The 14724-nt window shown below is 41.0% G+C and overlaps 1 protein-coding gene across 4 annotated transcripts in view; it reads left to right on the plus strand.

Annotated features, from left to right (window-relative positions):
* The first annotated feature begins 8608 nt into the window (after window positions 1–8608).
* Window positions 8609–14724, plus strand: part of NBEA (neurobeachin) — a 454173-nt gene continuing 448057 nt past the window's right edge. For all 4 annotated transcript variants that reach the window (XM_059493594.1, XM_059493591.1, XM_059493592.1 and 1 more), the window contains exon 1: window positions 8609–9066. In XM_059493594.1, coding sequence (XP_059349577.1) covers window positions 8785–9066 — 282 coding nt within the window. In that variant the 5' untranslated portion in view covers window positions 8609–8784. The remainder of the gene's footprint in view (window positions 9067–14724) is intronic.

A 14724-nucleotide genomic window follows, 5' to 3' on the forward strand; every position in this document is an offset into this window, starting at 1 on the left:
ATACTAAGCTGGAAGCAACTGTGTACATTGGAGGACAAGATTAGAATTTAGAATGATCTTGACAAACTGTAGGAATGGTCTGAGAAAAACAGGATGTTATTGAACAGACACAAATATGGGGCATTACTTTTAGTAGACATACTAAATTGCACAAATACAGGATGTGCCTCATCCAGCTTGTTTGTACTTTTGCTGAACATGATTCAGGGGCAACAGAAAATCACAAGCTGAGTAAGAGTCAAAAATGTCATGTTGCAGCAATAAAAGCAAACAGCACTGACATTTTTTTCTTTAAAAGTTGTAATCTACAAGACATGAAAAATAATCTTTCCCCTCTTCACAGTACTGCAGGGTCTCAGCTGTAGTAGCCACCACAGCTTTAAGCACTACCTCGGTAAAGAGGCTGAAAAATTAACACAAGATCGTGACTAAGCCCTATTGGGATTCTGATGACAGGGTAATAATTTTGACTTACTTTCTTGGTGAAACTGTAAACATCCAGAAATGCATCCTTTTCCCAGGTATCGCATCCCTTCTTTTACGGTCATAACTGGAAATCATTAAGCCATTATCAATAAAATACTCAAACAGGTAATGCGAAAGCAAGGTAAAATAAATAATGCTTGGAAATCAAGGAAGAAGTGCTCCATAGCTCTTTCTTTCCTAGGTGATAGATAGCTTTCTTTTTTTGTGGTGGCATTTTTTGGGGTTTTTTTTGTTTTTTTTTCTTTTTTTGGCAGTAATGTCAGAAAAGAAAAGACATCTTCTATGCTATTCTGAATAACATCTTTTCATTTTAGTGAAAGCAAATGAAAAACTAAACAAATTCCTTTGGACAAATCCTGCATGCATTTTCACACAGAAAACTCAAAAATCAGTTGCTTTGCAGGAATATAACAAACATGTTTACTAGATTTTTTTCTTTTTTTCCTAAACTATTTCCAGAGTTACAGATATAGTAGCAAAATACATAAACCAGGAAGGTAATAATGGAATATTAAATCATGGAATAGCTCAGGTTGGATAGGACATCCACAGATGACCTGGTCCTGCCTTTTGTGGGAAAGAGAGTCTAGATGAGATTATCTAGCACCCTGTCTGATTGCATCTTGAAAATCTCTAGTGATGGGGATTCTGCCACATCCCTGGGGATGTTGGTCCAACTAATGAGTGCTCTCAATGAAAAAAAAAAATTCTTATGTCAATTTTCCCAGTAAAACTTGTATCCACTGCCACTTGTCTTCTCCACAGGACTCCTTGTCAAGGAGTCTCTGTCTTCATTGTAGATGGTCTTTAAGTACTGGAATACTGTGATGAGGTCTCCCCTGAGCATCCTCTTCTCTACAGAGGAAATATGTAAGTCCTTCAGCCTTTCCTTGTGGGGTGTGTTCTCCAGCCTGTGACCACCTTTGCAGCCCTGGTTTGGACCCTTTTCAGTCTGTCCATATCTTTCTTGAATTGTGGTGCCTAGAGTGGGACTCTGGCTGCATCGTGACAAATGCTGAGTAGAGTGGGAAATAATGTAAAATAATACTCAGGAACATTATCAGGTTCCTGCTGATAATATGAATGATGTATCAATAAATTGTTCAGTGCTCCCTGATAATGAAAGTTGGCCATCAAGTGCATATACTTTGTTGAGATAAACTACTGTATTAATTTTAAGACTTCTGTTCAACTCTCCTCCTTGGTGTATTATAAATGTTAAGTCCTTAAAGGTACAATTTAATGGCATGTGGTTAGAAATGTGTTTCTAATAAGACACAAGACCTTGGGATCCTTTTTGTCTCCTATTGTTGTTCATACTCCAGCATAGAGACAAAGTGTGTGAACAACATCCTTTCTCTGTAAGCATTTATTTGGTTTCAAGTAGCTAAAGTGAAAGCATGCAGAGCACATAAAATAAACATAATTTGTTGATGAATTAGGTCTTTTTCTTCAACAAATATATGCTTCATAGCAACAATTAGTTCATTGCATTATGGCAGTGTTTTCACCAAAAGTTAATTTCCATTATCTGTTATTGTCTAGATACATACTAAAAGAAGCATGTCAGAAGTAACAATAATTCACATATTTTTCTGTCGGTTTCTCGGCTGTTTAGGTGACCTGGAAAGGCCCGGGGTGGTCTTGGACAGCCCGCGCTTCAAAGGACAAGAAGAGGCTTCAGATCTTTTCTCGGTCTCGGTGTTTATTAATTGTTTATCTAAAAGATTTTCTCTCGGCCCGACAGAGATCTGCACAGCAGCCAGCCATGAGCCCACTGCGAGCCTCTGGGGCAGTCACCTATCTTTATACTCAAAGTTATGTATACAATATTTATCATTTTTCCTCAATACCTTTTACCCTTATTAACCAGTGCACTTTTAGTAATAACCAATCCCAAAGTGCCAACATCACCACAGAAGATGGAGGCCAAGAAGAAGAAGAAGAAGAAGGACAGGACACGCCCCAATTCCTCCATCTTACTTCTTTAGACCCCCCTGTACAGAAATCCTAAACCCTGTGTCTTACACTCTAATTAACTTATCCCTTCACCATTTACCCCAGTGCAATCCTCCCATCCTCATACAGGTGTCGTCTCCTGTGTCGGATCAAAGTCCGGCCACCAGACACTTCTGGCAACATTCCAGGACTCCCGAGCCCCCCAAGGGTGGTCTCGGTCCCTCTGCACATCAGTCCTGAGGTGCTGAGATCCCACATTTTTCAACCCTAATTAGAGTTTGGATTTTTTTTTAAAACTATGTTATGCTAAAAAAAGCTCATAGAAATCCAGTTGTAAAAATGTCTTGGACTAACATTGGCAGAATTGACTGATTTCTCTGGGATTTGGCCACAGTGATCATCAACAAAGGATAACTCTTAAAGTTAGCTGGCAGTGTGATGTCCTGCATGAATGAATAAAAGAGTGCTTGACAAAGAGGAGAATATAAGGGGAGGGGAGAAGACCAGTAGGGCTTTTCTTAAGATCGCAACTGTTGTCCTGAAAGTAGATCTTTACGGGCCCTCATGTTACTACATTCCCATTATGCAAGAACAAACAACATAGATTGAGGCATCTACAGACCAAGGAGTCGACACATCAATATCAATGATATGAAAAATCAGTTATGGACTATCAGCAAAGGGGTCAATATTAATAATTGACCTTCATAATAACTATTCTAATAATAACATCAATGCTAAAAATGATTGTATTAATTTCACTACTAAAAAGGCTGTCATGGTTGTGCTCGCAAAGTATAAGAAATATGAGAATAAAATGTCCAAATGGAATAAGCAGCTCAAACTCATGGTTTTAAAGCATGTAAAGATGCTGATTTGTGAACCTTTCAAAACCAAGAAGCTAAGCTATGTGTTACTGCAACAAATTGTGCTGTGTGTTTTCTGTAATAAAACATACAAATCCTGCTATTTATGTGTCTGCACATTTTACTATGATTATACCTCAATAAAAACAATTAATATAAAAAAAGAAAAGTTGAATAGATATGAATATATATCTTCATTTAAAAGTAAAAGGTGTGTTTTATGTAGATCTGGTTACTGTTCAACTACTTCTCAGACTATTATGCCTTTTTACACTAAAAGCTAATGTTTAATGAATTCTTCTCAGTAGAATTCATAACTATCAGAAAAAATATAATTTCTGTTCTATTTTTAGTCCTCTAAGTGTAAAAATTAGAGATAGTAATATAGATTAATATTAATTTCTTATAGAAAATAACTATATTTTTCAAAATTTCTACTGAATTATTTGGAGCACCTATTGCAATAAAACCAAAATATCTCCTTGAAATCATACCATCTCCATCTGCTTCATTGTGATGGAAATGTAGAGAATCTCACTTGGAAGGTCTGTTATGGTGTTTCTGAAATTGCACATGATATAAAAAAACTTGCCTGAAGAAATACATAAAAGGTATTTTTTTAGTATTACTCTCTTTCAAGAATAAAGTAAGAAATTGTATAAAAAGCATGTAGAAATTATTTACAGTCAGAGTGGAAAAATATCTTACCAGTAAAGGTAAAAAAAAAATCTTTTTCTTTACCTCTGCTTTAATGCATCCTGTCATGTGAAAGTTAAAAACAGTGAATGAAACACATCTGAGCTGTGTGGTGCAATTGACATGCTGGAGGGATGGGAAGCCATCCACAGGGACCTTGGCCAGCACGATAGGTTGGCCTGTGCCATCCATGTGAAGTTCAACATGGACAAGTGAAGGACAAGTGCAAGGTTCTGCACCTGACTCAGGCCAATCCCAAGCACAAACACAGGCTCAGCAGAGAATGGGTTAAGGACAGCCCTGAGGAGAAAGGCTTGGGGGGTGCTGGTGGAGGAGAAATTACACATGAGCCAGCAACGTGCACTCACAGCCCAGAAAGCCAAACATACCCTAGGCTGTGTCCAAAGCTGCTTGGCCAGCAAGTCAAGGGAGAGGATTCTCCACCTCCACTCTGCTCGGGTGAGATCACATCTGCAGTGCTGCGTCCATCACTGGTGCCCCAAACACAAGAAGGACATGGACCTGTTGGAGGAAGACCAGAGGAGGGCCATGATGGTGATCAAATGACTGAAGCACCTCTGCTACAACAACAGGCTGAGAGAGCTGGGGTCATTCAACCTGGAGAAAAGACAGCTCTGGGGAGAGCTCATAGCATTTTCCAGAACCTTAAGGGGGTCTATAGGAAAGCCAGAGAGGGATAATTCAAGAGGGAATCTAATCACAGGACAAGGGGGAATGGCTTTAAGCTGAAAGAAGGTAGGTTAACATTAGATGTTAGGAAGAAAGTCCATTGTGAGGGTGGTGAGACACTGAAATGGGTTGCCAAGAGAAATTTTGGATGCCCCATCCCTGAAAATGTTCAAGGTCAGGCTGTGTAGTGGGTGGTATCCCTGTCCATGGAAGAGGCTTGGAAGTATATGATCTTTAAGGTCCCTTCAAACTCAAACAGCTCCATGATTCTATTTTGTGTAACCCATATGCATAGCAGGGAGAATTTACATGCTGTGATGGCCTTTCTGTTTATATTTGCCAGTTGTTTTTGTTTGTTTTTTTTTTTTTTTTTTTTTTTAACTTACAAGAAATCCTGGTTTTCAAGAGAAAGGGGCTAATAGCACTCCCTGATCCTGGCACAGGAACAAATCACATTATCCTTACTCATGAGAATAATCTAATTAAACACAACAGGAGTCCTCATATGGACACGGTAAAGCAAGCATCATTTTGATGCCACAGTGGTAGACAAATGAAAATTCTCTTCTTCTTTCAAACATGGTTCAGTTCTGATCTATATAATTTCATTATTTAAAAACCCACTTTTTTTGTAAGAGTCAGTGTAAATATATGCCTGAACAGAGCAGCCCCTATTTACTGAAATAGTTCCATGTTTTGTAGCCAAGAGTCTGTCTTCTAAAGCATGTTCTGTCAAACTTTCACAGTTGAGTGATTACATAATCTTTTTACCCCAAAAATGAAGTAGTATTGCTAGAATTTATTTTAGAACTGAAATAAAAATTGAGCTAAAACTTTAAACTTTATTTGTCAGTTTTATTTTCTTCCCCATCTGCTTGAGGCAAACATTGGAGAATGGATAAAGGTCTTTTTCTTTGTTTTTGATATTATATTTGAGACCACCTTCTGGCATTTATGGAGAATGGAATCTGAGAAAACCTGAAGAATATCACAGAAAAAAAAATTCCTGTCAACTATTACAGCTGAGGGAAAAGTATGCCCTGGAAGCAAAGGGATTGCTTTCTCTCATTTCAGTGGGGAGCAAGTCTTGTAAAAGGTACAGGAAGAGAAAGGATCAGATCCTGTCATCATCCTGTTTTTGTGAAGGATGAAGGCATTCATAGAATCCTTCTACCCCTGCCACACTTAGTCTCATCTGTGTCAATGACTGATCTTGCACACTGACCTAAAAATGGCTACAATTATGCAAATTCTATGATTTGCTAATGCAGAACACCTTGCTGGACTGAGATCCAACTAAACATCTCATGAACTAAATTCTCACTGAGAAATTCACAGTCTTTGGAAGGAAAATGTCAATATCAAGAAGATGAGACAGACAATATTTTTAAAGAAAATATATGAATCCTGTTGTATAGCATTTGTTGTGTACGTACTCTTACTTTAATTTTCAGTCTGATGAGGTGCTAGAATGGAAGCAAATGAACACCAGAGCTGCAATTACTAAAGGGCTGAGATTAATGTTTCAAATTTGTTTTTCTTTCAGAATGCCAGTGCTACAATAATGTTCACATGAGTTGATGAATGGCTCACCTCAATGAAAGTTTGCTTATCAAAAACAAACACTGTTGATTAGAGAAGACAGCTACTTCTTAACAGCGCTCCAGCTTATAAAAATAAAGAGAACATGATTTTGAAAAATTTATTTGTAAAACCAAATATGAGTTTAAGAACCAAAAGAAGTCTCTGCTATTAAATATATTGTTGGGAATTAACTTTCTTCTAATGTTTTTTTTTTTTCCCTAATACTACGCATAGTGTATTATGCGATTTCAGCAGTAAAATGTTAACCACTTTTAAAGAAATTCATTATTGCAATTTTATCAGAAATTTAGTGTGGAGGAATGCATTGACAGTTGTGTATGGAACAGCTGTGTTCAGGAGTTAGGTACACGGGCAAATGATGGAGTCTTCCATGAGGAGTAGCATGAAGTGAGGAATGGAAAATAAAATGTATCAAATTATATTTTGTTATCCTGTTGTTTTTGTGGAAAAAAAAGTTTATGAGGTTATGTGGCATTAGTTCATCCATTCCACCATGAAGATGAACAAGTCACTGACAAATTTTAAGCAAATTTAACAATGGATCTCAACGCTTTGAAGTTATTTTGGGATTTGTGAAAATCAGTAAGTCAACAGAGATCAAATTTAATATACCTACCAGTAGGAGAGCAATTATAACAGCTTCCTACCCATTTGGCAAGGACACGCAGTAACTATGAGATGAATCGGAACAAGAAAACCAGTCAACCCATCAGCCAACATTAAGTTTCAACCAACAATACTATTTATAGCAACACGTCTCACCATACAGACGTTGTAGATGGGAGAATAACCAAGACAACTGACTGCTGTGGGTTAGCTCCTGAATGCGTTACAATTTTAAGTGTTACAGAGTTCTAGGCTTAGGCTTCAGTTTTGCAAAAGAGGTCATGTATTCCTGAAAGTAGTTTAGTGAGTATGTATTCAGCTTTGCTAGTTCTGCTGCTGATGAGAATGGAATCTTTGGCACCTCCATGAATATAAAAAATGGCTGGTGCAAATTGTAAAGGAATTTCTTCCAAGAAAATTTGTGCTTTCTTATCTTTCATTAATGACCTTTTGGGTTTTCTTCACATCTTTTCCAGCCTTCTGAAATAATGTTGGTTCTGTGTTTCACAGCTAACCACTGTTTTAGTCATGTCTATATATCCGGGCTATACACACTGACAAGCACCTATGGACTTTGGCAAAAAAGTAAATGTATCATACTGTATCTCCATGTACATAGAGCAAATGCATCTTAGTACAGAGCTGAGGCATCCTCATTCTTTCGGTGGAGCTTACAGCAGCTGCTGTAATCTAGGAGGATGTACTGATCCAGTTCTGCTGATTCATCGTGTTTTTACAGTTTATTACCTAGAGCTGGATATAAGGAGGACCAGCAATCCAGCCAAAACCCCAAGTTTGGGACTACAGAAGAGTCAGGGTGAATGGTATTCTAGGACTAGGGGGCAAGCTTTGTTGCAAAATCCAACTTTGTGATGAGCATCAATATAAAGCCAAGAACATCTTGTTTAACAGGTATGGATTAACTCCAACACACATAGAGCAAATATATACAACTTTATTCAACGCATACAACAACAATTAAAATAATTTGAATATCCTCAAAGCATCGGAGGTACTTCTGTTTCTCTAGTACTGGAGAGACTTGACAAAAATGCTCATTGCCATGAGCATCACTGCAATCAAGGAGCATGGGAAAGCTGATGTTGACTGGACATCGTTGTACCCAACACCACCACCAAGCAAGAGCAGTGCCCGAGGGCCGTGGGCAGCGCAGGGCGCTCCGCCGCGGGGCCTGGGGGCGGCGAGAGGGCGGCACCTCCCGTCACCGGCAGCGCCGGCGGCGCCCGCCCCTCCCGCAGAGGGCGCCCTGGGGCGACGGGGCGCGGCCGGGCGGGCGCACGGGGGCTCCACCCTGTTCCTTCGGGCGGCCCTGCGAGACCTCCCCGAGCGGAGGGCGGCGGCCCGCGGCGCCCACGGTGAGGCGGCGGCGCGGCGGCCCCGCGCACCTGCTCACCTGTGCCCCGGCCGGCTGGGGGGGCCCGCCCGGCCACTCCCCCGACGGGCTCGGCGCAGGCGCCCTGGCGGCTACCGCAGGCAGGGGGCGGCAACATGGCGGCGTGAGCGGCGGCGGGTTCGGCTCCACAACAACAGCGGCAGCGGCATCGCTCGCGCCGCCGCACGCCCCGCGCGCCGCTCGCCCCCGCCGGGCCGCACCGCACCGCGCTCGGCGCCGCCCGCGCCCCCGGCCCCGCGGCAGGGAGGCGGCCCCGGCCGGGCAGTCCTCGGCTAACGGGGCATCGGCGCCCATAATAATCCCTCATTATAGCGGAGCGGGGGAGCGGCTCCTGGGACGGTGCCGGCGCCTCGGGCCGGCTCCCTGCGGCCCCGCCGGGTGCGACTGCGGTGGATGCGCGGCTCGGCCCGGCCGGGCGGGGAGGCGGCGGCGGCGGCAGGTGCCTGTAACGGCGGGGGGTAAATGGCGAGCGAGAAGCCGGTGTCGGGGCCGGACCCGCAGCCCGCGGGACTTATCTCCGTCGGGGCCGGCGGTGGAGGCGGCGGCGGAGGCGGCGGCAGCAGCAGCGTCGCGGTGATGGGGGAGCTGAGGGCGTCGGGCTCCGGGTCCGTGGTGCTCCCCGCAGGGATGATTAACCCGTCGGTGCCGATCCGCAACATCCGGATGAAATTCGCCGTCCTCATCGGACTCATCCAGGTTGGGGAGGTCAGCAACCGGGACATCGTGGAGACGGTGCTGAACCTGGTAAGCGGCCGGGCACCCCGCCCCGGTGACGCCCCGGCGGGCACTGGCCCGCGCAGCCCACCTCCTGCCGGGGCTGCCCGTGCGCCCCTCCGCCCCTGTGCCGCCGGCAGGGACCGCAGCCTCCCAGCCCCCGTGTCCCTCCTACACGTACGGCCCTTCTCCAGCCATCCTTCCTTCCCAAACTCCTCGTTAATCCCGCGACCTGCTCATCTCCTCGTCCGTCGTGCGTGTGACAGAAGCCCCCTCAGCGCTCCCTAAACTCTAGGCAGGACCCTACCTAGACCAGACAGGCCACTCTTCCCCTTCCCGTGCCTCGTCCCTGCCGCCTCTTGCAGAAGTGTAGTGTGTGCAATTTACAGCGAGAAAAATAAGGAGATTAAGTAATTTGCAATTTCGTGTTATGGGCGCTGCCCTTTAACCTAGTAGCTTCCTCTTGAGACGAAGAGTGACATGAATGTAGTATCTGGTTTTAATTGAAAAGCATTAAAAACCCCAGCCTGAGCTGGTATCGTTTTTGGTGGCTGAAACATGTGAAGGGTTTAACCCTGTTAGATCAGAGCTAGTTGAGCAATTTACGTGGAGGAAGGGGGAGAAGGGAGATTTTTGCAAGGATTTAATACGCTTTAATATTTGTAATAAAGAGTTAGTTGTATTGCACTATTGTATTGGGTTGCCCAAGTCTTAATAACCTGCTCTGTTTCCAAGCCACATTCTTGTCTGCAAAAGTAAGTGTTGTTGCTACTTTGGTCCAAGGTCTGTGCATTGCAAAATACTATTGTACAGAGGTAAATAGCTGAAACAAGGAGAAAATGCTAAAATGTAGCTCCTTAGTCAGCTGCTCACTTCATGGAGTGAAAGAGTTACTGCAGGACTGTATGACTTAATGTTTTTGCGCTACCTACACCAAAGCCTGAGGAACCTACAGAAGCCAAGCGAGTGCATCTAAAAATGAATCACTTTCAATTATGTGCAATTTGGTGCTGTTCCTGAATGCAAGATTTGCTGCAGGACAGCTTTTGAAGCAGTTCAGTCAATGAAATACCCTCAAATTTTGCATAAAATAGGATAGAAAAATGATTGCTCAAAACTGAATGGTAATTAATTGAAACTGCCTTTGTTTCAAATGAGTTTAATGCTCCTAATCTCCAGTCATTTTATACAAAGTCATGTAAAGAATATATTTTGTTTCAAACACTTTAGAAAGGTGTATTCTTCTGTCTGACAGTTATTTGCATTTGACCTAGCACAGACTGAATGGAAAAGCTGCAGCATGCAGGGAAGGACGTAATTTGGTCAAATCATTTTAATATTAAGGCAAATCTGAACACACAGGGTTAAAACTGATAGTTTTGTGAATATGTCAAAACAGTGATCTGGTATATTTCCCATTCATCTCTACAAGCTGTTTGACAGCTTGAAATGTGACTTGTAATTTTTATTTTTGTTCTTTGTATGTGTGGTACAAGTATGGTACAAGTAATCATAACTTCCTTGGTTTGTTACCCATTTCTTTAAATGTAGCACTCAAAATAATTTAATGACATGCAGTTATTTTAGTAACTGGCTTTGTGTAGATCATGACAAAGATGTTTAATCCTTTTCTAGTTTTCTTTCTTCTTTCATTCTTACTGATATTTAAGCTCATTTTAATTCTGGCTGTTAGTGCACCAGCAACTGGATTAACATTGCCTTAAGGTTAAGAGTATGGTTTGGTATCTATGTGGAGGATATCCATTGCTTGCATGTAAGATAGACCTACTAATCAGTTCCTGTTGCTGAAAACAATGTTTATATTTTAAAATAAACACAAGAGTGTTTAACAGTTCTCTCAGCCCTGGGAGATGTATATGAATGTGAAACTGCTTTTGAGTCTGCTGCAGCAGCGTTGCATCCTGGATCAGTCATTACTTAACAGATGGACTCTAATATACAACAGTCACTCTTCCCAAAGCAGAGAGAGGCTGTATTGTGTCTATAATTTTTTTTCCTTAGGGCAGTAAATGCTTCAAAATTAGGTTTTTCTATTTTAAACTTAATTTACTCACACGTGAAACAAGCAGTGAATATGGCAGATATAAAGTAAAACTGATGGCATATTCCTAAACTACTAAACATCATCTCATTCTATATTAAGGATTTTAGTAACGACTTAAAATAAGGTGCATTTTTCTGTTTTAGAAGCATTCTTCAGTGGGTAGCTGGGGGTAGAGAGAACTATTTGATTTGGTAGTTTTGTTGTTTTGGTTTTTTTCAGTCTTTACCTGTACTACTCCTGAATGACTTTTGATGCAGGTGTGATAATGAGTGAACGGTGATCTTGTTTTGATACATCAGTTGGTATGTTAAGTCGTTCAGAGAAATGTAACTTACATTATGCCATATTGGGTTGCTATAAGCCATTTGGTAATAGCTTTTTAGTATAAGAATTTTGCATAGCTGAGATGTTTTATTATCAGAGAGAATCAGAAGTTAAAGATGGAGATGCCTTTTAAATTTTCTTATCAGAGTTTATTGCTGTCTTTTGTGTAAAGCTTAAATAAATCTGTTTACTCTACCTGCATCTGCATGGAAGCAGCAGTAAATGTCCACGACAAAACTTTTTTCTGGTGTGCCCTTGTCATGGAGGTCGTCACCCTTCTTTCTTGTGAAGCTGGGCTTTTAGGGTTTCTCTTGAAGAGTTTTTACCTTTGCATGTTTGTTTTGGTGGCCCACACTGTAATCTGTAGTGCTGGATTTTGGATTTAACTCATGTAGTACCTTGTGATACTGATGGACGTAGTGATTTATTGTATCTATGAGGTGAGGAAGTGTATTTTTTACAGTGTAGGAAATATTTGTGGTCCAGTATATTGTTGTATTTTCAGCTTTGCCAAATCTTAAGTGTCAGATCAGACAGTAGTTTGTTCTTGAGCATTCCTCCATGTTTGTGAGATTAGTTGTTTCTCTTAATGCTTTTCTTAGTGTTTCCTCAGAACATGCTGTGTTCAGAGTTCTGTTAAACTGGTCAACTTGTTCAGCAGAGTGTCACTTTGTAGAATATCTAGTATTACTTGTGTTATTTTTCATTGTTTAACATTATTGTGAAAGACAGTGGAGAGAGGCACTTTATATGCCAGTGCCTATGAAGGACTCAGTTGTCCTTAGAAAGACCTGATGGTGTTAGTACTGTGAAGGTTAAAAGATCTTAAGAATCTAGGAGCTGAAAGGGTTTTTAGAATGATTTTATATAATATTGTATTATTTTTTACAATTCTGGAAGTAGGAGGGAATGTCTCATTGTATCACATGCATTCTTCTGTGATGGTGCTGATTTTGGTTTTGGTCCATGGGTTTAGTGTGAATTCCCAGGCTGAGCATGCTCTCTCTTAGATGTGTGTTCACTGACCCTTGTGTACTGCAAAGCACCAAACTAGAAAGGGCTTTCCATAAAAATTGTGTAATCCTCTAATTCCTCTAAGGGATTTCTCTTTGGGGATATTTTGATACCATTCTGTGCTTCTGTTGTTGAGGAGGCCCCTTTGAACAGCTCTGTTAGTTTTCTTAGGATGCTCTCAAGGATGTTGTTATTGCATGGGAGATGTTCACATTGCTGTTAGACTGATGTCTAAAGCCAAGTTCTGTACCATGTGCTCCAGAAAATGTGATGTTAAAGTGGAAGTGGGTCAGTCTGTCTACCTATTCTTATACTTTGTCTGCTTTTTTTTTCTTATTTCCTACAACAAAGTTTCCACATATGGCTTTAATTAGTTTTCTTTAATATACCTTGATTGGTCTTCTATTATTTTACTGACTTGCTTTCTCAATTCTCTGCTTTTCCAGTGTTTTTGCGGTCTTGGGAATTTTTTCTTCAGTGTACATTTTGAACTGACTCTTGTTTGGCCATCTTTGATCAAACGTAACTATATGATTTGCATTGTTCCTTAGCTTTTAGGAACCTTTCTGTGTTCCAGTTTGAATTTCCTAGCATCTGTGATTTTGGGTTTTGTAGTGCTGATTGTATAGCTTCACAGTAAGCAAGGTGAAGAGGAAGCTGAATGATACTAAAAAGTTGTGACTGGTACTGAAGCAAGCTGCTCATTTTGCCTGTGCATCTTGAGCAGATGATGTGATGCAGATGTGAACAGATTGCAATCTGATACAGGTGTAGCTGACCAGGGTTCTCCTTGTGCAATCTGCAAAGCTTTTATATGGGTTTTGTCAGGCTAGAGAGTGCTTGTAAGAAGTAGGTCAAACACCAGGCTTAGTTCAAAAAGTCTTTTTCTGTTCTTGTTGACTGCAGCCCACACTTCTGCCTAGCTCTTCTCGTTTTCTTGGCTGTTCCATCCTACTTCAGTGTTAGTCACCCATCACAAGAGGTAAGCCGGTTTTTAGTGCTCTGTCACATTGTGTACTCGTAGGAGTGGCATTTGCAGTTTCAGAGCAAATGGGTTGAATTATGTGAGAGATACTTCTCTCCCTGCAGGCTTTCTGTAGTAGTAGCCATAAGGAAAAATGTAAAGGGAGGCCTGTGTCAGAGATGTTTTGGGTTTTTTTTTTCCTTTGATATTTCTTTTCTTCAGAGATTGGTTAAGGGTTTTCTTATGCTATAGCTGGCTTTGGTATCTGAGTTCTTTTAATCCATTTATAGTTTTGGTTGCTGCACTGTCCCATGGCACAGTTCTACTTACAGGTGGGGAGGAAGAAACACTTTTGTTCATTGGACAGTGTTGTAGTCTAAGAAAGTGTGGGCCTCCTGAGCTGTAGCCTCTGTCATATGACTTGGTTTTTTTTGTGGAACTAGCTTGGCAGGCTGGAGAATCTTATTCCATTTCTTAGTGTAATCTTTCTCATTTTGAGTGTAATTCTCTGCTGATAGATGGTACTAATCAAAAAAGTGAAGTTTAGGGAAATTTCCAAGTTAGGATTTTTTTTTGGGCTTTTGTTTATGTGCTTTTTATGTGAATTTTGGTTTAGGTAATACTTAACTGAAGGTGGCAGTCCTTGTCCAAGTTGCTGTCTGTCTCACTGGCCTCTTGGTATCCTGCTCATCTATCCAACTAATCTCTGTTTGGGCATTGCTGTACAAGCTACCAGAGCTGTATGAAAAGAGAGTATCTAATGTGAGAGTTTGTCATAACATTCCATGGGCAGATACTTTAGAGTATTGTAGCTCTTGTCATTATTTAATGCTTCTGTGAAAAACTTAGTTTTGATTACAGAAAATCTTTGAATGACTGCTCATTTAATTATTTTATTATAACTGATTTTTGGGGGCTTTTTTTATCTCATCTTTGACAGTAGGTGTTTATGGCTGAAAATTTTTTTCAATTCTTCTATCAGTCATAAAGCACTAATGGTATCTCAGCAGGTGGCTTGGAATCTGCTGTAGTTCTTGTATGATGGGTTGATATATTTCTATAGGTGATAACTTTTAAAAATCTGTCATGTTGGCATGTAACTGAATGTTCCTTAATGCTTAACTCTGAATAGCTATTTTCTTCTTAGCTTTGCATCTTGATTTTACTTCTCACTTGTCTTTACAGGATTCAATTAATGGATAAGGGAGGTGAATACCTGGAGACTTTTTTATTTTTGTCACACTGAAATAATAAAGTTGTGAGACTTGTATTGAAAAAACACCTGCAATCCTTGGCCTTTCCCCCTTCTCCCTCCTGAGAC

Source organism: Ammospiza nelsoni, chromosome 2 (assembly GCF_027579445.1).
Source record: "Ammospiza nelsoni isolate bAmmNel1 chromosome 2, bAmmNel1.pri, whole genome shotgun sequence".
NCBI lineage: Eukaryota > Metazoa > Chordata > Aves > Passeriformes > Passerellidae > Ammospiza > Ammospiza nelsoni.